General features: G+C 43.7%; 1 protein-coding gene across 1 annotated transcript in view; it reads right to left on the bottom strand.

Moving 5' to 3' along the window:
* ADAMTS17 (ADAM metallopeptidase with thrombospondin type 1 motif 17) overlaps positions 1-24,991 on the bottom strand; it is a 479,690-nt gene that overhangs the window by 118,416 nt on the left and 336,283 nt on the right. Inside the window, exon 16 of the mRNA XM_004372648.2 lies at positions 14,114-14,234. Coding sequence (XP_004372705.2) covers positions 14,114-14,234 — 121 coding nt within the window. The remainder of the gene's footprint in view (positions 1-14,113; positions 14,235-24,991) is intronic.

Genomic DNA, 24,991 nt, shown 5'->3' with positions numbered 1-24,991 from the left:
AAGAGACTGTGTCTGCGGGAAGCAGAGGGGGCTGAGTGTGGGTGAAGAAGGGTAGGGAGTGGGAAAGCGTATATCACAAATTACCAGAGCTCTGCAGCCCCTCAGGAAGAAGCAAAGATGGCACATGGAGCCAGATATTTTAGCAAAAGGAGGGGGAGGTGGTGAGAGGTAAGGAAGAAATCAAAAGAAGCGGAATAAAGCAACACCAGCCGCCAACAAATGGTACTCAGAGAGCCAGCCTGTTAGGGTGTGTGGAATCCAAGCAGCCAGTGTTTCCTGGACAAGAGACTGTGGCTGCGGGTAGCAGAGGAGGCTGAGTGGGGTGAAGAACGGTGGGGGGTGGGAAAGCGTATATCGCAAATTACTGGTTGTTTTGTCTCCCGCTGGAAGCTCTGTGAAGGTGCTTTCTCGTACCCCGTTTGCTGGTCTCTGATAGGAGTCCAAGATGGCGGATCTGTGCTGCATTAGCTGGTAGGGGACCTCTGCATGAATCTCTCCTCGCTCTCCTTTCTCTGTCAGTTTTCTCACTCCATTTGGTGCTTGGCTGAGTTCTTTATCTCTTCATTTGATGTTTTAGGGTTTCAGGATTGTTGCTTTCTCTGTTCGGCTTAGTTTTTCAGATCTTTGCTGTGGAGGGACAGCGTGGTGCTTCTGCCTAGAGTGCCATTTTGCCCCTTAAATCTTTTTTTCTGATTTGTTTTCTTTTTTTAAGGTCATCAAATTATATATCTTTGATCTCTTTTGTTTTCCATAGCTATCATTTTATCTCTTATCCTTTTGACTCTGTGTTCATTTCCATTTTGCTTTACTCATTTTTCTCAAGCCTGTCCTCCATGCTTATTACTATGTTTTCAGCAGTGTCTATTTCCTCTGACTGCTTCCATGTGAACTTTGTTCTTGTGACAGATTCATTTTTCTCTTCCACATCTTCCATCAGCTCTGCTAAGTCATATTACATTTCCTTCTGTTGCTTCATTGTAACTTCCTTAAGATCTTGTATTTTGGCTTTGAGTTCTTGTTTTATTGAAGATATTGTTTCATTAGTCTTTGAATTTACAGCAATAACGTATGGTCACAATCTTTATCTTCCCTAGGCAACATTTTTCTGATAAGTGTTTTTAATCAGCCACTTGTTTTTCCTGTTCCTTTCATCCTTTTTTGATTGCAGTAGACTTGTACAGATCCTGCACTAATTCCCTTTCTAAAATTATTACTAATTTTTAAGTAAGATGGGTTCTTATTGCACTAGTTGCTTGCAGTAGGTGCAGTAGGTTTGCGTGTGGGGAAGGACAGCAAAGTATTGTAAGCCTGGAGGACTTTTCCTTGGTTTATAGTGAAATCTGTTAGGATACAGGTTTGTGTGTTTGAGTGATTTCTTTTTGCTTTTACTTCTCCTGAGCCCACAGAGATGACCTGCTCATACTTCAGTCCCAGCTCACTGTTCTTCCATCCTGCCTCATTGACAGATGTTTCCTTAATCACTTAACAATAAATCGTGCAGAAGACAAATGGGTAGGAATTGGCAAATGACTCAATGTGGGGGAAAAGGGAAATTTTGAAAGACAGACAGACAAACACACTGACATAAGGAGGCTTTCAAGTCAAGATAGCACCATGTATAAAAATAGGAAAAAGACTTGAGGGTTATAAATGATATTTTGGATATATCAATCCCGGGATGCTGACAGGACATTCAGATGACAAAGCCCATACTTTAGCTTATTGTATTTTGAATTTGAGTTATCTATACTAATATAGGGTCGTTATGAGTAAGAATCGACCCAACAGCAATGGGTTTGGTTTTTGTTTTTTTATACTAATATTAGAGTTTGAAGATATTACTGGTTTGTTAAAGGAATGACTTTTGGCCTAGAAATGTATTGGTTTTATGTTTTTAAGAGAGGATGACTACCACATAGCAGCCTGTTTTACACTCTTGTTTCCTCTGATTACAAGTCACACATTGATACTTAAGGACAGACATACATGCATAAGGACAGACATACAGATCACTGAAATATAATTGAGAGCCCAGAAATAAAGCATTTATTGATTTTTAACAAAATGTGTCAAGACCATTCAATGGGGGATATAATAGTCTTTTCAACAAACAGTTCATGTAAAAGAATGAAGTTAGACTCCTATCTCACATCATACACAAAAATTAACTCAAAATAGGTCATAGACCAAAACTTAAGAGCTAAAACTATAAAACTTCTGCAAAAAAATACAGAAGTAAATTTTTGTGACAAAAGCACAAGTTACAAAAGAAAGAACAGATAAACTTGATGACATCAAAAACAGGACAGGATGGTTCCAAAAAGGAACCAAAATAAATCACCAGATGACCCTCCAGTAGAATAAAAGGCATTGGAACTACCTGATAGGGAATTGAAAACTCTACTATTCAGGGTTTCTCCAGGATATGAAGGAAAACGCAGACAAAAATAAGGAAAAAACAGACAAAATCATGGAAAATGTAGACAAAATCAGCGAAAACACAGACAAAGCAATGAAATAATTAAGGAAAATAATACAGGAACAAAATGTCAAAATAAATGAACAACTAGATATCATACAAAAACAGCAATTAGAAATCCAAAAGATAAACAACAAGATTTCAGAAATGGACAGCACAATAGGAGGTTTTAGGAACAAATCTGAAACAATATAAGACAGGATCAGCAAAATTGAAGACAAATCCTGGGATACCACTTTGTTTGAGGGAAAATCAGAGAAAAGAATAAAGAAAAATGAAGAAACCATGAGAACAATGTGGGATACAATCAACAGCAAAAATCTGCATGTGATCAAAGTTCCAGAATGGGGAGAAAATGAAAAATACAGAGAGGATCACTGAAGATGTGCTGATAGAAAACTTCCCTAATATCATGAAAGACAAAATGCTAACCATCCAAGAAGCTCAACGAACCCCATATAGGATAGACCTCAAAAGAAAATCACCAAGACATATCATGATTACACTCACTAAAACCAAAGGCAAAGAAAGAATCCTGAGAGCAGCTCAAGAAAAACGAAAAGTCACATACAAAGGGGAAACGATAAGACTAAGCTCCGAATACTCGGAAGAAACTATGCAGGCAAGAAGGCAATGGGATGACATATACACAACCTTGAAAGAAAACACTGCCAACCAAGAATAATACATCCTGCAAAACTCTTGCTCAGATATGATGGCAAAATTAGGATATTTCCAGATAAACAGAAATTAAGGGAATATATAAAACCCAAACCAAGCTTACAAGAATTATTAAAGGGAGTCCTTCAGTTTAGAGAACCAACAATATCAAACAACAACCTGAATCTAGGACACAAGAGAGCATCAGCCAGATATTAAACTAGGTAATGAAATCTCAAGGATAAAACAAAGCTAAAAGATTTACAACAGGAAACAAGAGAGGTCAATCTGTAAATGACAAAAGCATCAGAACCATAAAAGAGGGCATAAACAGTGTAGGTATAGAACTTTCAAACGGACAGGAAGTCAAGGTGATATCAAGTAATAAAAGACTAGTTTAAACTTAGGAAGACAGGGGTAAACTTCAAGGTAACCACAAAAAAAGTTAACAAATTTACTCATCAAAATAAAGAAGAAAAACATAAACTCCCAGTGAACACAAAATCTACAAAAATGAAACAAACAAAAATCCACAAAAAAGAATTCAGCACAGAAGTATAAGAGGAAAAAGGAGAACATCAGCACCACAAAAAAAGCACTACAAAATGACAACAATAAACTCACATCTATCAATAATCACACTAAATGTAAATGGCTTAAATGCACCCATAAAGAAACAGAAAGTGACAAAATGGATTTAAAAGAAAAAAAAAAAAAAAAAGGACCCATCAATATGCCGTCTACAATACACCTTAGAAACAGACATAAAACTATCCCTATTTGAGGATGATATGATACTATACACAGATAACCAAAAGGACTCCACAAAAAATGTACTGGAACTAACAGAAAGATTTAGCAGAGTAGCAGGATACAAGAAAAACATACAAAAATCAGCTGGATTCCTATACACCAATAAAGAGAACTACGAAAAGGAAATCAGGAAAGCAATACCATTTATAATAGTCCCTAAAAAAAAATACTTATGAATAAATCTAACCAGGGACGTAAAAGACCTATAACAAGGAAAACTACAAAACACTACTGCAAGAAACCAAATGAGACCTACATAAATGGAAAAACAAACCATGCTCATGGATAGGTAGACTCAACACTGTGAAAATGTCAATTCTACCCAATGCAATCTACAAATACAATGCAATCCCGATCCAAATACCAAAAGCATTCTTTAACGAGATGGAAAAACTAATCATTAACTTTATATGGAAAGGCAAGAGGTCTCGGATAAGTAAACAACTGCTGAAGAAGAAAAATAAAGCAGGAGGACTTGCACTACCTGACCACAGAATCTACCACACAGCTATGGTAGTCAAAACAGTCTGGTACTGGTACGACAGACACATTGACCAATGGAACAGAATTGAGAACTGGGATGTAAATGCATCCACCTACGGTCACCTGATCTTTGACAAAGGCCCCAAGTCCATTAAATGGGGAAAAGACAGTCTTTTCAACAAATGGTGCTGGCAACACTGCATGTCCATCTCTAAAAAAATGAAGCAGGACCCATACTTTACACCATACACAAAAACAAATCCAAAATGGATCAAAGACCTAAAAAAAACCCCAAAACTATAAAGATCATAGAAGAAAAAATAGGGTCAATGCTAGAGGCTGTAATACACAGTATAAATAGGATACACACCATATCTAACAATACACAAACACCAGAAGATAAGTTAGATAACTGGGATCCTCTAAAAATTAAACACTTATGCTCATTAAAAGACTTTATCAAAAGAATAAAAAGAGAATCTGGAGACTGGGAAAAAATTCTTGGCTATGACAAATCCAACAAAGGTCTAATCTATAAAATCTACAGGAATATCTAACATCTCTACAACGAAAAGACAAATAATCCAATTAAAAAATGGGCAGAGGAAATGAACAGACACTTCACCAAAGAGGATATTCAAGCAGCTAACAGACACATGGGGAAATGCTTGAGATCACTAGCCATTAGACAAATGCAAATCAAAACTACAATGAGATACCATCTCACCCCAACATTATTGGTGTGAATCAAAAAAATAGAAACTAACACATGTTGGAGAGGCTGCAGGGAGCTTGAAACTCTTATGTACTGTTGGTGGGAACGTAAAATGGTATAACCATTTTGGAAAATGATAAGGTGCTTCTTTAAAAAGCTAGAAATAGAAATACCATATGATCCACCAATCTCACTTCTAAGAATACGTCCTAGAGAAATAAGAGCTGTCACACAAATAGACATATGCACTTCCATGTTCACCGAAGCATTATTTACAATAGCAAAAAGATGGAAACAACCTAAGTGTCCATCAACAGATGAATGGATAAACAAACTATGGTGCATATATACGATGGAATACTATGCAACAATAAAGAAGAACGATGAATCTGGGAAACATCTCAGAACATGAATGAATCTGGAGGGCATTATGCTGAGTGAAATAAGTCAATCACAAAAGGACAAATACCATATGCGACCACTGTTACAAAAACTCATGAAAAACTTTTTTCTTTTTTTTTAATCAAACAATCTTTGATGGTTACTAGTTTGAGGGGAAGGATCTGGAGGGAAAAACACTAACTAGAAAATAGATAAGTGGTAATTTTGGTGAAGGGTAAGACAGTACACAATACTGGGGAAGTCAGCACAACTTGACCAAGGCAAGGTAATGGAAGCTCCACAGACATATCCAAATTCCCTGAAGGACCAAATTACTGGGCTGAGGGCTGTGGGGACCATGGTCTTGGGGGACATCTAGCTCAACTGGCATAACATAGTTTATAAAGAAAGTATTCTACATTCTATTTTGGTGAGTAGTGTCTGGGGTCTTAAAAGCTTGTGAGTGGCCATCTAAGATACTCCACTGGTCCCACCTCGTCTGGAGCAAGGGAGAATGAAGAAAACCAAAGACACAAGGGAAAGATTAGTCCAAAAGACTAATGGACCACCACTACCACAGCCTCCATCAGACTGAGTCCAGTACAACTAGATGACATCCAGCTACCACATAGAGGGTCCCGGACATAACAGAGAAAAATGTACGACAAAATCCTAACTCACAAAAAAAGACCAGACTTACTGGTCTGACAGAGACTGAAGAAACCCCGAGAGTATGGCTCCCAGATACCCTTTTAACTCAGTACTGAGGTCACTCCTGAGATTCATCCTTCAGCCAAAGATTAGATAGGCGGCCCATAAAACAAAACGAGACTAAATGGGCACACCAGCCCAGGGGCTAGGACAAGAAGGCAGGAGGCGACAGGAATGCTGGTAAAGGGGAACCCAAGGTCAAGAAGGGGAGAGTGTTGACATGTCATGGGGTTGGGAACCAATGTCACAAAACAATATGTGTATTAATTGTTTAATGAGATACTAATGTGCTCTGTAAACCTTCATCTAAAGTACAAAAAAAAAAAAATTAAATAGAATCTAAGCTACAAAATCAACAAAACTCAAATTATCAACTTTAAAAAAAGAATCATCAAAGCAACATTATTCACAATAGCCATAAACAGAAACCCAAATGTCCATCAACTGATGAATGAATAAATAAAATGTGGCATATTCATACAATGAAACATTCTTTGGCAATAAAGAATGAAGTACTGACACATGCTACAACATGGATGAACCTTGAAAATAGTATGCTAACTGAAAGAAGTCACTCATGAAAGACCATATATGGTATGATACCATTTATAGGAAACATCCAGAATAGGTAAACATACAGAGACAGAAAGGAGATTAGTAGTTGTCTAGCACTGGGAGTAGGAGGTAGAGGGGAGTGACTGCTAGTGGGTATGGGGTTTCTTTTTGGAGCGATTGTGGTGAAGGTTGCACTACTCTGTGAACGGACTGAAAACCATTGAATTGCACACTTCAAATAGATGAATTTTATGGATGTGAATTATATCTTTAAAAGAGAAATAATATTGCAATGAACATCTTTGTACCTGTCTTCTTTGCACATACACAGTGTCTTACCATGTAAGCTACTGAGAGGATGGCTGGGTCAAACATATGTGCAGTTTAAATGATAAATATACTGCTAAATTGCCCTCTATAGTGGCTTAATTTATAAGCCAACCAACATTATATGAAAAGACTTGTTTATTCACAAACTTCTTAAAACTTCAAATTATCAAGCTTGTTAATATTTGCTAATCCAATAAGTGATCAAATGTTATCTCATTGAATTTACATTTACCTGATTATCAGTAAGGTTGAAAATCTTTTCACATATTTATTGGCCATTTTTATTTCCTCTTTAGTTAACTGCCATGTTCATAACTTTTGCTCATTTTTCTACTGACTTCACTTGTGGTCCTTTTAGTTGGTCCATTTCCAACTGCTTCCGACTTGGCAACATTCACAACTGACTTGCCCAAGCAGCCCAGCCTGCACACAGCCCTGTACCATACAATCATTATAGGTTGAGAATAAGGCAGAAATGCTTCTCCACTTAAAAAGTTTGGCCAAAAAAAATTTCTCATCTTTTAGGATGACAGCACTGTGTTTTGTATCACAAAATTTCTCTTAGAGAAATCCATTCCTTAGGGGTGTTTGAAAAACCATTGGTCTCTGAGGGTAATATACACAAATTCCAGGCATCTAAGATAGTGTCAAACACTGAAACAAAAATTGTTCAAAGTCAAAGCCATTGCAACCCTTTGCAGAGGAATCTCCATTTAAACCACAAGACAAACCTGGAAACAGGATGTGCTTGTGGAACGGAATTATTATCTGAAAGAAGCTGCTGGTATCTGGAATCTTTCTACTTGTGTTAACATCACCAGACTGTAGAATCTGAGGCCATCAGCACATCTGCCCAAGTTCAGATTTATTAATCGTCCACATTCCACAGCAAGGTATAGTTGCAGCTGTTGCATGGCAACCATATCTATCTTTAAACTTGATTTTGGCACAAGTAGCAACGTTGAAAAGGCATTTGTTTTCTCCCCCTTTCTCATGTATGCTCGAGTGGGGATACTGATGAAAGTGAAAAGCTCAGGGCAGACACAGAACCTCAAGAAAGGTTCATCGTCAGGTGACCCCTTAGTAGCAGGGCAGGGCAATCATTTTGACAGATGGGGTCTGCTAATCTTTGAGTTTCTCTGCTCACAATATAGAGGGAACAAATTAAAGAGAAAACCCCTGAATTGAAATGCAAGCCCTTTGTTCACAAACTAATAAAACCATCTTTAATTCACTGTCCTCTTTCCAATGACCCCTACTCTGACCCGGAGACGGAGCTCAAAGCCCATCCCGAGGTTGCTGTGAAGAGTGAAAGAATCCCATCACCAAGTCCCAAAGCACCTTGATGCCTCTCAGACCAGACGTCCCATGATATAGCTATCAGACATCATCACACTGACTGGGCATGAAATATCATTAAAAGGGAGGATTTACTCTAAGAATTTGCAAGGTAGTAAGACCTTATCTTTGGAATAATTTTCCATTCTAGTCTCCGCCATCAAGCAGGAGAAACCCAGTTAGAAGAAAATGATTTGGTTGCATGAGGAAGCCATGGATAAAATTCAATGCCTTTGCCATTATTCTAGGAGCACATGCCATCTTTGGCATAAGGACCAGTGGTCCAAAAAGACTTCAAAGCTATGCTGATCTTTAACCTGCCTCAAATCTCCTGAATAGTTAATATTACCAGGCCATGAGCACAGCTTTCTGTGAAATAGTTTTTGTATGCATTTCCCAAATACACTTGTTTTTAGATGATTCTGGGTCACAATTTTTCCTTTGTGTTAACAATAGCATTAGCTATTTTTGGAAGAAAACCAGTGAGCTGGTAGCTGGCATGATGGAACACAGGCAAAACCCTGGATTTGTGTACTGTGTCCTTTTATCTAGATTGCATACAACGTGTTTTTTAAAAGAATGTAGACTTACTGGACCTAATGAGGCTAGAGAAGTCCCCGAGACTATGACCCTGAGTTGCTCTTCAAACCTTGAACTGAAACTATCACCTGAAGTCACCCTTCAACTAAGTAACAGTTTAACCCAAAGAGTAAAGATTGTCACCTTTGAGTATTGTGTTTCTTAAAAAAAATTCTATACAAGACCAACGGGGCAACAACTATTTTAAAGCATAGATGAGAAGATTGGGGGGCAGGTAGATAAAGTAAATGGAAGTGAAACAACTAGAACAGAAATAGTGAGAACGCTGACATAATGTGAAGAGTATAATCAATGTCACTGATTATTATGTCTAGAAACTGTGGAATGGGAGCAGGTTTTGCGTGTGTATTTTCACCAAAAATAAAATTAAATAAAAAAAAGTCAAAGTTCTTTTTTTGTAACGAACTTAAAAAATGTTTTTTAATTAACTTACTCAAAAAAGATTTGGGGTAAACTTATATTTTTCCCCTTTCTACAAAAGTTATTTATGAGAATATTCCCATCCTGTGTTTACCCCTAAAGCTTATTCATGGGTCTAATTGTAGTGAGCTCACTGCTTGGGAAGCCCACAGCCCACACGGCTAGACCGCTCTTCTTGTCCCTCAGAATGCAGGGTCAATGTAGACTGGCCAAAGCAAGGCCATGGCCTTTATTCCCAGTAAGAAGACCAGGGGGACGTTACCAAGTGCCCTTCTGCCCATAGGCAAATCTAGTCCTGTATTATGGAAACTTCCCTATGGAGGAAAATGCCAGCTGTGGCTAAACTCTCCAGCACATCTCAGCATTTCTGCCTAAGTGCCAGTTGTGGCCGAGGAGAGTGATGACATGCCCCAGCACACTGGGGCATCTCCCTGGGGGGCAATGCCAGACCCCAGAGGAGCCCTCCTTGCTTTCTCTTTACTCTCTGTGAGCCTCTAACCCAGTCATTGGTTCATTCTGTGGTTGTGACTTATGAGCCAGGAGTTCGCACTAGACAATAAGCAGTATCCTTGGCAAAAGTGCTCAAACATTCCAGCCCTACAGTTGTGGAAATACTGCTCCCTTATTTTGCTGTGTCAGAGTTCTATTACTTTAGAAGAAATAACAGTGAAGAATTCAGGTCCACTCTGGAACTGTATACCTTAATACAATGTTTTAGGTTGCTAGCTAGTAGTGGTACCCCATACCTGTTAAAATGTCAGAATAATTCTTGACTTTTGAACTAACTTCTCTACAGCTCCCTCCCCATTTGAAACACACATAACCCACTGCTGTCGAGTCAATTCCGACTCATAGTGACCCTACAGGACAGAGTAGAACTGCTCCATAGGGTTTCCAAGGAGCAGCTGGTGGATTCCAACTGCTGACCTTTTGGTTAACAGCCTGAGCTCTTAACCACTGAGCCACCAGGGCTCCCAAACACACATAAGCTACCCCAATACTTTTTGAAATGAAGTGAGAAGCAATTACGTGAATGGTAGACAAAAATAAAATCAACGGTTTTTTCTTCCAAAAATTGAAGAGAGTCAAAGCTGACTGGGGGACTGTTCTATGACTCTCCCTAGCTCATGCACTTTCTCAAATCACTGTTTCTTTCTGGCCTCTCAACCTCTCAATCCCATGCCTCTTCATCTTTCATAGCTTTAAAATTAGTTTTATTCTGTAGTTTTTCCTTTTGGCAAGTGGTCTTGAATGCCAATTATATATAAACACTAGATGGCCTTTGTGTTTACTCATGGCTTCATGCACGGCTCATTCTCATTGACTTCGTACAGAAAACATTCAGGCATGAAAGCGAGGCAAGAAACCCACACCAAGCAGGCCACCACTAAGACAACACGTAATATCCAAACGTCTTACATGAGAAACAGTTGGGAACAGCCTTTGCCATCACACACGTGGACACCTTCGTACAAAGATTATTCTTGACTGGGAGAAAGAAATACATCGTAATTGGTTTACGTCTACATTTGAAGAACTGACATTGCAGCTCTTAATCCTAGTGTAAAGAGGCACCAGTGTGTATCATCATCACACAATAACGAATCTTCCCAAGGAAGGTCCACTCCCAACCCTAGAGACCTGAGCACAGAACCTGGCACAGGGTGGGTGTTCTACAAGTGATTATTGAATAAATAAGTTGCATACCCATTCAAAAGGGATAGAACACTCCACCCTCTCTATTCAAAAATGATTGTTTAATCAGGTTCTTTAAGAACAAAGCAGGAAGGGCATCCTAGTTGGTTCTCGGTGGGGACCTTGGTCCAGATGTGACCTGGCTGTCCATGGGCAGCAGTCACCTTGAATCTGACCAGTTGTCTTTCCAGCGCTGTGGAGTAGGATGGAATAGAGGTAATAACATTAAAGTGACAACTGAATGAATGACTTGAAAACATCATACCAAGAACTACCAAATTACTAAATTCAACTAACTCAGCTCTTTCGACTCAATCAAAGCCTGACCATTTTACAAGTCCATCCATCAAAAAAGCAACAAGATAGGCAATTCGAGTTGATTCCTTTTACGAAAGGGTTGCTGAGGACCTCATTTGTTCCTCCAGATAGTAAGCAGCCTGTGCCCAAGATGCCATTCCTCCCACCCCTGTGCTGGAACCTCACAGACACAGGAGGGAACATCCTGGGCTACTCGCCCACTGAGCGTGGCACTTCACCCGGTGAGTCGGCTCTGGAGTCTCTGCCCAAGTACTTAGGTGAGAGCACCCAGAAGAGTTCAGGCAGGGGTCAGGGCTTCATCCAGCTGGACAAAAACCCTGCCCTGGAGCTCATTTTGTCTTTTTGGTATGGCATTTCTCTTTGATATTCATCCTTCAGGGTGATAAGACATTCCTCCTCTCCCCATTCTTCTGAGCTGGGCAGAGATGAAAGGTACCCTCCTATCTAAGCTGATAGGATTAGCGTACGCACACAGGGAAGGGGGGACAGTCATCCCAAGGAGGCCTCCAACAGCTGTGTGTCCTTCCTTGGGTGAATGGTCACTCAGCCTCAGCAGGCTGACCTACCTACCTCCTGTGCGCAGAGAGGACCCAGGCAGGGAAGGTGGAATGGGGAAAGGGCGGGCAGAAGGAAGAGGGGAGTGTTACTATGGACGATCGTGGATCTAACCATGCCAATACCAAGTGCCAGCAGACAGATGAGACTTCTGCCCTAATCTGGGTTCTCTCCTAAGTGAGCTGCTGTGTCCACACAGAGGCAGCTTTCAGGCGTGTGTGGTCGAGTCCTCCTTAGTGTTCTACAGAATTGCCCAGGGGGCAGGGTAGGCATGGCTGTTTGGCACAGCCGCAATAGGCAAGATCCAAGCCTCATGGGAAACTGGGGGTTGGGGTACAAAGAGAGAAAATGGTATCAAAACGTCAAAACAAGTGGCAGAAATTACGAAAGCAGCATGTCCAATAGAACTTTCTGTGATGCTAGAAGTGACCTCTGTACTGTCCAATATGGCGGCCACTAGTCCCATGTGGCCTCAGACTACTGAAATGTGGCTCGTAAGACTGAGGATCAGAATTTCTAATTTTGTTTATTTTTAATTAATTTAAATTTTAAAAGTCTCCAGTGGCCAGTGGCTCCTACACTGGACAGCGCAGCTCAAGAGGGCACATTTGCCCTAAACTGACTTGCTCCGGCATCAGCTTCTTCAGGTCACCTCAGAAGCCGTGTGGCAGACACAGATTCTCCCATCAGCTTTGAGTTCTGACACAGAGCACCTGCCTTTCAAATCCTGAATCCAGCCCCTCCTGGGCCTGCAGTTTCATGCTTTTGCCCTTGCATTTGCCTCTAGTTTTACTCTCCCAGCAGCTCGCAGAACGCTTGTGCAACAGGTTGTCCTTCCTCAAGGTGCCTACAAGGAACGTTTCCTGTAGGCCAGGTCTCCTATCCACAGAGATAAAGGGGGAGCATGCAAGGATTTCTCCTCTCTGCCCTACTCCCTAGCCCTGTTCTATACTCAGGCTTCATGGGACTGAACTGAAAAGGTTATATACAAAAAGACCATGGAAATGACAATGATTCTGGTATTCAAAAAGAAAGAAAACGATGTTATCTCAAAACCACACTTGGCAGAGATTACTGTTTGCCAAGTCTGATTTGCCACAATTTATTCACCTGGTGGTCCCATCTTGGAGCACCAGCAGAGCTTCCTTCCTCCCAAGCCCTTGGAACATGCTCCAATCCCCATTTACCCTGTGCCTGAGGATGGCTGGCAGCAGGAGGCTCAGGATGGGGACAGGGACAGTGCTGGGAGCTTGGAGGGCTCGTGCTGACAGGCTTCGGCTGAGGCTGGGTGAGTGGACACTCCTAGGGCTCAGGGGGAGAGCTCTCCCTCCTGGTGAGCTGCCTGCCTCATGTGCCCCTCGTGAAGGATCAACCACAGTTCTTCCCTGGACATCACACATTGGCACTCCCAGGGCAGGAGGTCAGAAAACCATCTCCTTCCTCTGGGTAAAGAACCTGGGGCTGTGAAGATGGTTCAAACAGAAAGAGGAAGAAGGCCCAGGAGCTGCACTTGGCAATCCCTCTCTGAGGATGGTGTTGGGGGATTTCTACATTTGGGAAGAGGAGGAAGAGACAGTTACCCTGGAGTCTCAGTGGACAGGGACAGCTGAGCTTCCCAGAGCACATAGCTTCACGTACACTTTATAGATACGTGTGGATGCTATTGTACCGTAACTGATAGGAAATTTGAAACAGAGTAAAAGTGATTCAGTGGAAGTGTCGTCACCTTCTCTTGGTGCACATCAGGAGATGGTGGACACGAAGCTGGGAGGGATCATAGGAGCTCTCTGGGGCTGGGCAACTACTGCCTTGTTCATGGACCCGGGGGCCTGACCACGGAGGGCAAGAAAGTGTTTCCTCTTGTAGGCAAACTACTTGCTTCTAGGAGCTTAAAATAAAGACACAATTTGTGCTGAAGTGCCTTTCAGAAATTGTAAAACCAGAGTGTTTCTCAGTAGGAAATGCAGGGTGCACACAGAATCACTGAACACTGGGCAAAGGACCTGACGGGACATGCTTGGCGCCGGCCATGCAGCCGAGCCCCGTTGGCCGGTACTAACCTGAGCCCTGGGTGTGGTTGAAATCCCCCTTCACCACTCGGCAGGTCTTCCCATCCCCGTTGCAGACCCCGCACCGGTCTTCTTTGGCAGCCGACCCGATGACGCCATCACAGCCAATTTTCTAAACAACGAGAGGGCCAGAGGGCCAGTTATTCTGTGCTCCCAACTCAGGGGACTTCTCAGAGGATACCCTGCAAGGCCACTTCTCCACGGAGCCTGTATGCACAACACCAGGGGACCTCGGAAATATTCTACTTTCTTTACAGATCAGAAGATAGAAGATGAATATAATCCAGCCTGGACTAAATGGGTCTTTATACCAATGTGGTCATAAAATATAATTTTTAAAATTTGAGGCCCATAAAGGCCCATGGAGGTCACACTGTGCCTGATCCCTGGCCCGGCTGGCAGAGCTGTGGGGGACCGAGGGCCCAGAGTGGGGCATGAGGCCTGGCTTCCACAGCACCACACAGTGCGGTCACAATTTCCTACGATTCACGTGCCCCTTGGGGCTGCGCGGGTCACCTGTCTCTTGGTTGGACCAGCCGACAGTCTGGGAACATACAGCAGGAACCACACTGTCTGATCAGGTTGGGGAGCCCAAAGCCTACACAGGCAGGGCTGTGTCTGAGCCCCTGCCCCATTTCTCAGCTAGGGAGATGGAGTCCAAGAAGAGCAGCTTGTATGCAACAAGGCAAGTCTGAGAACAGAGGCGAGGCAGTGCCTACCCTTGGTGAGTCTGGGAGGCACAGGCCAAATCGGTTCACCAAATGTGGGAGAAGGTTTTGAATCCCTCTGTTTTTTCTTTTAAGAAAATACACAAGAATTTTGTATTCTGCAAAATTACATATTTAAGTTTAACGCTGGGTTTTAAATTATTTACAAGTTAAATTACTTAAATCCTCCTCCCCATTTTTTTTTTTTTTAAATCTAAAGTAGACACTTCCAGAACAAGAGCTGGTTTTTTTCCCACTGATTAGGTACTGGTGCTTCAGACTGCAGAGGACGCTACAGCCAGAAATCAGGATTGCAAGATAACCCAGGTTGAGGCGATCTAACTCTTTGCCAGGATGTCTGGAATGGCACTAGCAACATGTTCTCGTCCTCATACCCTGCTCCCACCCTCTGGTGAGGCTGGGAGCCTGGGGGGTTGAACAGCAGACGCCCTGGAGGTGAATGCCTAGCCAGACAGTCCGCCACCAGAGTGGAGTCTTCTGCTTCATCAGGGCAGTGGCACTCCAGCTTGAGCAGGTATCAGCACCACCAGGTTGTTAGCTGCCCTCCAGCTCCCGACTAATGGCAGCTGCATAAGAGGATTGGACTGCTGTGATCCATAGGATTTTCATTGGCTGATTTTCAGAAGTAGATAGCCAGGCCTTTCTTCCAAGTCTCAGTCTAGAAGTGCCATTCAAATCTGTTCATCACAGCAACACAAAAGCCTCCGCTGACAGATGGGTGGTGGCTGTGCATAAGGAACATTAGCTAGGAATTGAACCTGGGTCTCCAGCATGGGAAGCAAGAATTCTGCCACAAAACGCCGGTGCCACGGTACCAGGAGAGCTTGTTAAAACACAAATTGCTGGATCCTGCCCCAAGATGCGGCAGGGCTAGGTAGAGCCTGAGACTTTGCATTTCTAACAAGTTCCCAGGTAGTGCTGATGCTGCTGGTCCGGGACCCTCTGTGAGAACCATCCTCTGTCACCCCTTAGGATTCCTGGAGTGATGAGGAACAGGCTGGCACAACAACAAGGACGACAGCGGCTGGAAGCAGAACCCTTGAGATGGTGTTTCTTGAAGGAGGCCGTGTTCCCAAGGATTCACCATGTTTGCTTGGGCAGAGCACAGGATCAATGGCGCAGCACCGTCAGGGCAGAATGTCCCCTTACAAAACCAAACACCTCCAACCGAGGGCCTCCCAGTCAAGCAGATGCTATGCTTAATAGCTATTTAATACTTCCTGAACCTAAGCACAGGGGTTACACCCCTTCACCCGGAAGACTGAGACCCGGACCCTGGGGCCCTTGAGAGCTTCGTTGAATTGTCAAAGGCAAATTGTCAACATGCAGTGGAAAACTGCCCTGCTATTTCTCCTCTTCCCCTACCCAGCATTTTGTTTTAATTAAAGAAAAAAAAAATTGTTTGCTAAAACTTCACTTCCAAGAACAAAAGTATGCTCAGACCTGACTTCAAATTTTAGCTAACTGGCCTCATGACTAGGGCGAGGTTACCCCGGCAAGCTGGCAGCCAGCTTTTCCTCCAAAGTGCTATGCTGTAGGCTGCGGGCACCAGGCATATGTCTGAGCATAACTACAGATTCAGGTATGAGCCTCAGTATCCCCATTCTAAAGGTGAGAATATTCATCTCAGCCAAAGGTGATTGGGAAAAACATCTCCTCTGCTTCAGGAAGTCAGGCTCATGGCCCTGGCCCTAGAGTGGTGGCCGCTAGCAGGACAGGTGGCCCCCAGCAAGATAGGTGGTCACCTTCTTTTGCAGGGTGGGGATGACCAGATGGCGAGAAGCATCTGAAGCAGAGACGCATTCATAGATCACTGTCTTTCCTTTTACAGAATCTCTTCCTCCCCCAAAACAGAAGAGAGCAATGGAGAGATTAGGCAAGATGGCATTCCTTCCTCGGTCCCTCTCGGTGGGAGATGCATGGAACCAGGTTCAGAAGATCAACTGCGGTGGGCTCTCCACTGGGGAATGCAGCCCTGGGTGCAGCACCTCACTGCACTACCACCCCGAGTGGGCTTCTCAGGTCAGCTCTACAGTGACGCCCTTGAAATGCATTCTCTGGAACACACAGGGGCTGGGAGAGTTATCTGTCCTGCCCACTCTACTTGGTGCTATTTCAGGCTCCCTCTGGTCTGAAGGCTGGACATGCAAGCAGAAATGCCTGCCTCTAAACAGCAGCAAGTCTGAGAGCAAAAGGGTAAAGCCCAGCGAATCTGCTAACGAGGGCATTTTTCTTCCTTTGCTGCAGTCAGTGCAAGCAACATAGAATGTTCTTGGCAGGGGCTGGGATTTCTTTCCAAATGGAAGCTACAATAGGATACAATTCAAGTCATTAATTCTGACTGCTAGAGGAGCTTTAAAAGTTGTATTTATGAGGGTTGGTGTTCCAAGAGAACAAGACGACCAACCCAAGGAAACTCCAAACAGTAAACTCTACAATCTTTCCACATTATCGTAGTGGGCCTTGGCGATTACTTTTCTACAAACACCAGGAATTCCTGCTACCCATTTCTGAGCTTTCAAAGCAAGCCCAAGAGTTCCTGGTCAGCAGAGTCGGGACCCTGCCCCAGTGACTCAATCAGTGTCACCCCTAAGCAAAAACACTGCTCCGTGGCTTAGTTAACCAAAGACACAGGGCATACGGAACTGACGGTAATGGCACAAGGATGTTTTGCTAAAGATGCTGTTCTTGTTGTTGTTAGCTGCCATCGAGTAGGCTCTGACTCATGGTGACCCCGTGTACAACAGAACAAAACGTTGCCTGGCCCTGTGCCATCTTCACGATCGCTGGCATGCTTGAGCCCACTGTTGTGGCCACTGGGTACTTTGAGTGCCTTCCAATCTAGGGGGCTCATCTTCCAGTACTATATCAGACAATGTTCTGCTGTGATCCATAGGGTTTTCATTGGCTAATTTTTGGAAGTAGATGGCCAGGCCTTTCTTCCTAGTCTTAATCTGGAAGCTCTGATGAAACCTGCCCACCATGAGTGACCCTACTGGTATTTGCAATACTGGTGGCATAGCTTCCAGCATCATAGCAACATGCAGGCCACCACAGTATGACAAACTCACAGATGGATTTTCCAGTTGCTGTCAACTCGATTCTGACTCGTGGTGACCCCATGTGTGTCAGAGTAGAACTATGCTCCATAGGGTTTTTAAGGCGGTGACCTTTCAAATGTAGATCGCCAGGTGTTTTTTCTAAGGTGCCTCTGGGTGGACTCAAACTGCCAACCTTTCAATTAGTAGCTAAGCGCTTAACCATTTGTGCCACTCAGGAACTCCTGACAGAGAAGTAGTGGTTTGCTAAAGACAGTCTCCGTGAAACACAATGTAGTTGGAAAAGTTTTCTGTGCTCAGTAGCATGTTCTGTGGGAGGGCAGTGGATAGGATGGGACATGGACAGTGCAGCCACTTTTCCCAGAACTAAAAAATACTAATCCTTAGCAATTTGAGACCTGGATTCCACTCCCACAATCTTGCCACTGCTCTACTGAAGATCACCAGTGACTGCAGCCTCCTGGTCACCATGTCGAGTGGCCACTGCTCAACCCTCCTCTGCTTTGACCTCTGCAGGACACCTGACACTGTTTGCTGGTGCATACATTCGCTCACTCAGCCCACGGTGGTGGGATGCCTATTACGTGCCTAACCTGGGAATAAAAATGTGTGAGGACCAACCCTGTGCTCAGTGGCTCACAGATGGGAGGAGCAAACCTGGAGACACACAGACACCCCAGGGCACACGCTGTGACAGATGGCATACAGATGCCACCAAGACCTGAGGAGGGGCGAGTGTCTGTGATGCGGCACGTGCGATCCTCTGCCTACCCCTCCTGACTGGTCCTCCTGCCTCTTCTCACCTCCTCGATTCCCTAAACATGGGCAGTAATTTCACCTTCTCCTTGGGCTTCGTCCATCACTTTCATGCAGGTAACTCTTACTCCTTAATATCCCCCCACCCCACCCAGGCTCACGCCTCTCAATGTCTGCTGTGCAACTTCCCTTGGCTTTCTAGCCAAGACACTGAACTCAATGTTTCTGCACCTTTTTTCTTTTCCAAAGCTGCTCCCTCTTGACTTACTCAGTTCTGGTGGTGGACACTCTCTGGCAGCCCTCTGGGTACCCACACATGTGGCTGTCTTGTCTGAAACCCAAGCCTGGAACCTCCAAGCCACTTCCAACTCTTCCTTTTCCCAAGCTTTCCAGTCAGTTGCTGAGCCTGGTGCTTATTCTCCCCTGGAAACCTCTAGTGTCTAGTTCTCCTCCACGTCCATGGCCACTCCCCTAGCTTAGACCCTTGTTACTCAGGACGTGAACCATCATGGCAGTCTTCTCTACCCAGCTGCCAGTGCCATCTCCACACGAGAAGGTTCAGTGAGAAGGTCCATTGCCGTGGACCCCCACTGCCTGTCTAACATGTCTACACCGAGGCAGGTACTCAAGACGCTCCATAATCTTGTCCCGACTACTCCCCTTCTCAGCTCTACTTCCTCCTACTCCAAAATGCACCCTGCTCCTGCAGCCCCATCACCTCTCAGCTGGATTACCTGCTGTAATGGCCTCTATGCATGCCCCAGCTCTGGTTGAAACCAGTTGCTGACATCGATTCGATTCCAATTCATGGCAACTCCATGTGTGTCAGAGTAGAACTGTGCCCCATAGGGTTTTCAACAGCTGATTTTTCAGAAGTAGATTGCCCGGCCTTTCTTCCGAGGTACCTCTGGGTGGACACAAACCTCCAACCTTTCAGTTAGCAGCCGCGTGTGTTAACCGTTTGCACCACCCAGAGACTCCACCCATGACCCACCATGGTCCATTCTCCATAAGCAAGATCACTTCACTCCTCAGCTTCAAACCTTCCAGACTCCTGCCTGTGGCAAGCCAGGCCCTGCTAGACCCAACTCATGGCTCTTCCACCCCCTACTTGCTGCCTCAGCACCTGCCACTGTGCCCTCCTCTGTCCCCGGAACACAGAGGCTTCCCTCTGCCTGGAGCGCTCTGCCTCTGTCTTCCCAATGCTGGCTTCTCTCTGTTCTCTCCTCAGGGAGGGCTGCCCTGCTGCCTTAGCCACAGGCCTCCTCGGCTCCAGCCCCCCAGCCCTCGCACCTCAATCTCTCCATGACATGGCTCTATTTTCTTCTTTTTGTGTGTGTGGGCTTTAGGTAAAAGTTTACAGAGCAAATTAGTTTCTCATTCAAAATTTTTTTAATATACAAATTGTTTTGTGACATTGGTTGCAATCCCCTCAATGTGTCAACACTCTTCCCTTCTCCACCCTGGGTTCCCCATTTCCATTCGTTCCATTTTCCTGTCCCTATCTGCTTTCTCATCTTTGCTTTTGGGCAAGTGTTGTCCATCTGGTCTTATTTACCTGATTGAGCTAAGCAGCACGTTCCTCATGTGTGTTATTGTTTGTTTTATAGACCTGTGTAGTCTTTGGTTGAAGGGTGAACTTTGGGAGTGACTTCAGTTCTGAGTTAAAAGGGTATCTGGGGGCCATAGTCTTGTGGTTCCCCAGTCTTTCAGATCAGTAAGTCTGGTTTTTATGTGTGAATTTGAATTTTGTTCTACATTTTTCTTCCGCTCTGTCTAGGACCCTCTGTTGTGATCCCTCTCAGAGTGGTCGGTGGTGGTAGCCGGGCACCATCTAGTTTTTCTGGGATCAGGCTGTAGACTGTGGTAGGTGTGGTCCATTAGTCCTTTGGACTAATATTTCCCTTGTGCCTCTGGTTTTCTTTATTTTCCTTTGCTCTGAATGGGATGGGACCTGTAGATGTATCTTAGATGGCCACTTGCAAGCTTTTAAGACCCCAGACGCTACTCATCGAAGTGGGATGTAGAACATTTTCTTTATGAACTATGTTATGTCAACTGACCTAGATGCCCCCCGAGACCACGATACCCAGCCCTCAGCCCAGTAACTTGGTCCTTCAGGGTATTTGGATGTGTCTATGAAGTTTCTATGACCTTGCCTTCGTCACATTGGGCTGACTTCCCCTATAATGTGTACTGTCTTTCCCTTCACCAAAGCTACCACTTCTCTACTATCTAGTTAGTAATATCCCCTCTACACCCTTCCCCTCCCTCATAGTCATCAAAGATTGTTTCTTTCTGTGTGTAAACATTTTCTTGAGTTTTTATAATAGTGGTATCATATAGCATTTGTCCTTTTGTGATTGACTTATTTTACTCAGCATAATGCCCTCCAGATTCATCCATGCTGTAACATGTTTCATGGATTCATCCTTGTCTTTATTGTTGTGTAGTATCCCATTGTGTGTATGTACTATAATTTTTTTATCCATTTATCTATTGATGGGCACTTAGGTTGTTTCCATATTTTTGCTATTGTGAATAATGCAGCAATGAATATGAGTAGGTATATGTCTATTCGTGTGATGGCTCTTATTTCTCTAGGATATATTTCTAGGAGTGGGATTGCTGGATCATATGGTATTTCTGTCTCTAGTGTTTTAAGGAAGTGCCATATCATTTTCCATAGTGGTTGTATCATTTTATAGTCCCATCCATCAGCACTGCATAAGAGTTTCAGTCTCCCTGCAATCTCTCCAACATTTGTTTTTGTTTTTGTTTTTATTAGTGCCAATAATGTCAGGATGAGATGGTATCTTAATGTAGTTTTGATTTGCATTTCTCTAATGGGTAATGATCACAAGCATTTCCCCAGGTGTCTGTTAGCTGCCTGAATGTCTTCATTGGATATGAAGTGTCTGTTCATATCCTTTGTCCATATTGTAATTGGATTATTTGTCTTTTTATTGTTATGGTGTTATAGCATCTTATAGATTTTAAGAGATTAGACCCTTGTTGGATATGTCATCGCCAAAATTTTATTCCCAGTCTGTAGGTTCTCTTTATACTCTTTTGGTGAAGTCTTTGGATGAGCATAAGTGTTTAATTTTTAGGAGATCCCAGTTATCTAGTCTATCTTCTGGTATTTGTGCATTGTTAGTTATGGTTTGTATCCAATTTATGCTATATATTAGGGCCCCTAGCGTTGTCCCTATTTTTTCTTCCAAAGTTTCTATAGTTTTATATTTAGGTCTTTGATCCATTTTTAAATAGTTTTTGTGTGTGGTGTGAGGTATGGGTCCCGTTTCATTTTTTTACAGATGGACACCCAGTTTTGCCAGTACTATTTTTTAAAGAGGCTGTCTGTCTTAGGCTGGGTTCTCTAGAGAAACAAAACCAGTAAAGCATATAAATACACATATATAAAGAGATTTATATCAAGGAAACGGCTTGCGTGATTGTAGAGGCTGGAACATCCCAAGTCCATGGATCAGGACAGAGGCTTCTCTCGATTCAAGTAGCCACAGCAGCTGGCGAACCCCAGATCAGCAGGTCAGAGAGCAGGGCTCTTGTTCACAGACTGTGAAGATCAACGAATCCCAAGATTTGCAGGCAAGACCACAAGTCTTCTCCTGATGCACGTAGCTGCAGGACTGGAGAACCCAAGATTGGCAGGTGGGAGAGCAGGGCTCCCGCTCACAGGCTGTGAAGGTTGACGAATCCCAAGATCGGCAGATAAGCTTATAGGTCAAGTCCCAAGAACCAGAGATCAGACAAATAGGAAGCAGCTGCAAGATCCAGAGCAGAGCAAAAAGCCAGAATGTCTGCTTATATTTGGATGCAGGCCACACCCGCAAGGAAACTCCCTTTCAACTGACTGGCTACTCGCAGCAAATTCCATCTTGAGAGTGATCACATATAAACACTGGGAATCATGGCCCAGCCAGGTTGACACACAATCTTAACCATCACAGTCCACCTCTTGTCAACTTGGCACATGTACACATCTCCTTAAACCATACATAATCTCTGAATACAGACAAATATAAAGTCATACTTACGCCTAACATGGGTACAACTGAAAATACACTAGCCCCATTTATATCTTATATTTTAAAAGTGAAGAAAACAAAAATATTTGATGTACACATACAAAGCAGAAACACTCACAACAATTACAGTTCTCATTTCTGCAACTGGTCACATGGCCGTAACTGGTATTTAGAACTACCTTCTTCCACCACCCATTCCGTATTCCCTTTGCCCTCAGCAAGCACCTCAGATGGTTGTGGTTCTTTGCCTGGTGGGGTGACCCAAATCTTCATTCCTGAAAGGTCTGGGTCATTAACAGTCATGTCAGAATTGGGTTGCTGTACTTTTTCCATTGACTTTAATCACAGGGCATGCTAGTACTAAGAGATGCCCTAAGGGATCTCCTGCATTCCAGACATACTCTTCTTTACCTCCATTATGTAATATCAATCCAATCTCCTCTTGGTAATCAGGATCAATCACACTAGCCAGTACAGTAACTCCATTCTTTGCCTGTTGATTCAGAGGCGTAAGGAGCCAAAAGTCGCCAAGTGGCATTCTTAGCTTCCAGTTCAATGGAATCAGTGCTGTGTCTCCAGGTGGCAACATTCCTCCCTTTGGAACTAAGACCTCTAGACCTGCAGAGCATAAGGTCACAGGGATAGGAAGCAAAAATCTTGTGAGTGGGTCACTATGGGTAATAGTGAGTAGTGCCACTCCCATTTCCATCCTTTGATTCCTGGACACATGAATCCTGGCTATGGGAGAGAAAGCACTGTCATGGATTGAATTATGTCCCCTCAAAAATGAGTATTAGTTTGGCTGAGCCACGATTCCTAGCATTGTGTGGTCATCTTCCATTTTGTGATTGTAATTTTATGTTAAAGTGGATTAGGGTGGCATTGCAACACCCTAAGGTCACTTCCCTGATCCAATGTAAAGGGAAGTTTCCCTCGGGTGTGGCCTGCACCACCTTTTATCTTACAAGAGATAAAAGGAAAGGGAAGCAAGCAGAGAACTGAGGACCTCATATCACCAAGAAAGCAGTTCCAGGAGCAGAGCACATCTTTTGGACCCAGGGTCCCTGTGTGGAGAAGCTCCTAGTCCGGGGGAACACTGATGAGAAGGCCGACAGAGACAGAAAGCCTTCCCCTGGAGCTGAGACCCTGAATTTGGACTTTTAGCCTACTTTACCGTAAAGAAATGTTTCTCTTTGTTAAAGCTATCTATTTGTGGTATTTCTATTACAGCAGCACTAGATAACTAAGACAGAATTTGGTACCAAGAGAGTAGGGTGCTCCTCTAACAGATACCTAAAATGTGGAAGTAGTTTTGAAACCATGAATGGATAGAAGAATGGCAGCAGCAGCGGACCAGCAGCAGCAGAGAACCTGCAGCAGCAGAGAAGTGGCAGCAGCAGAAAACTGGCAGCAGCAGAACCAGGAGACCAGCATGAGACGGTGCTGGAGCTGACCCATGGGGCGAGAGCTGAGTGCCTGTGTGCAGGAGGCTTCCTGGCAGAACGGGGTGCCTCCAGGCACTTATCAGTGGAGCTACAGAGCTTTGGAACACTTGCCCCAGCAGGGCAGATGCAGGTGTGAGGCTCGAGGGCCTAGGGGCCAGCAGCCGAGGGGACACAGGAAGCAGAAGTTGAAGAGACAAGGAACACAAGAAGCTGAGCTGCCTCAGTCTCAAAAGGTATGGCCATGACGTCTGGGGTTTCAAAGGGTGGAGCTGCCATTCAGATGGACTAGGAGAATGGTATGCCACCTAAAGCCAAGGGAACAGAGTTGCCTTTGCAGTGGGCCTGGAAGGCAGAGCTGAAGCCCAGGGCTAAGGGGCCTCCACTCAGAATCTGGAGAATTTGGCCAATACCTTGAGTCTAGGGGGCAGGGCCATTACATAAACTGTCTCAGAGAACAGAGGATTATTTTCAAAGCCTTGATGGCTAACGTTATGTGTTCTGCTGACTTGCTTCGTGCCTGTTATCACTTCTTTTCCTCCAGTTTCTCCCATTTGTAGTGGAAATGTCTAGCTTATGTCTGTTCTGCCACTGTACTTTTGGAAGCAAATAACTTGTAGTCTAGATTTTACAGATGAAGACAAATTTTTGGATTTTGGACTTGGAGTTAAGACTTTTGCTATGATATGATGGGATGAATACATTTTGTATGTTGCAAGGATGTGATTTTTTGGGGGACAAATGGTAGAATGTCATGGATTGAATTATGTTGCCCCAAAAATGTGTGTATCAATTTGGCTAGGCCATGATTCCCAGTACTGTGTGGTTGTCC

This window comes from Trichechus manatus, unplaced genomic scaffold (assembly GCF_000243295.1).
Source record: "Trichechus manatus latirostris isolate Lorelei unplaced genomic scaffold, TriManLat1.0 scaffold00019, whole genome shotgun sequence".
In the NCBI taxonomy this organism is placed as follows: Eukaryota; Metazoa; Chordata; class Mammalia; order Sirenia; family Trichechidae; genus Trichechus; species Trichechus manatus.
Note: the sequence above shows the minus strand (reverse complement) of the source record. Positions and strands in the feature narration are given on the sequence as shown.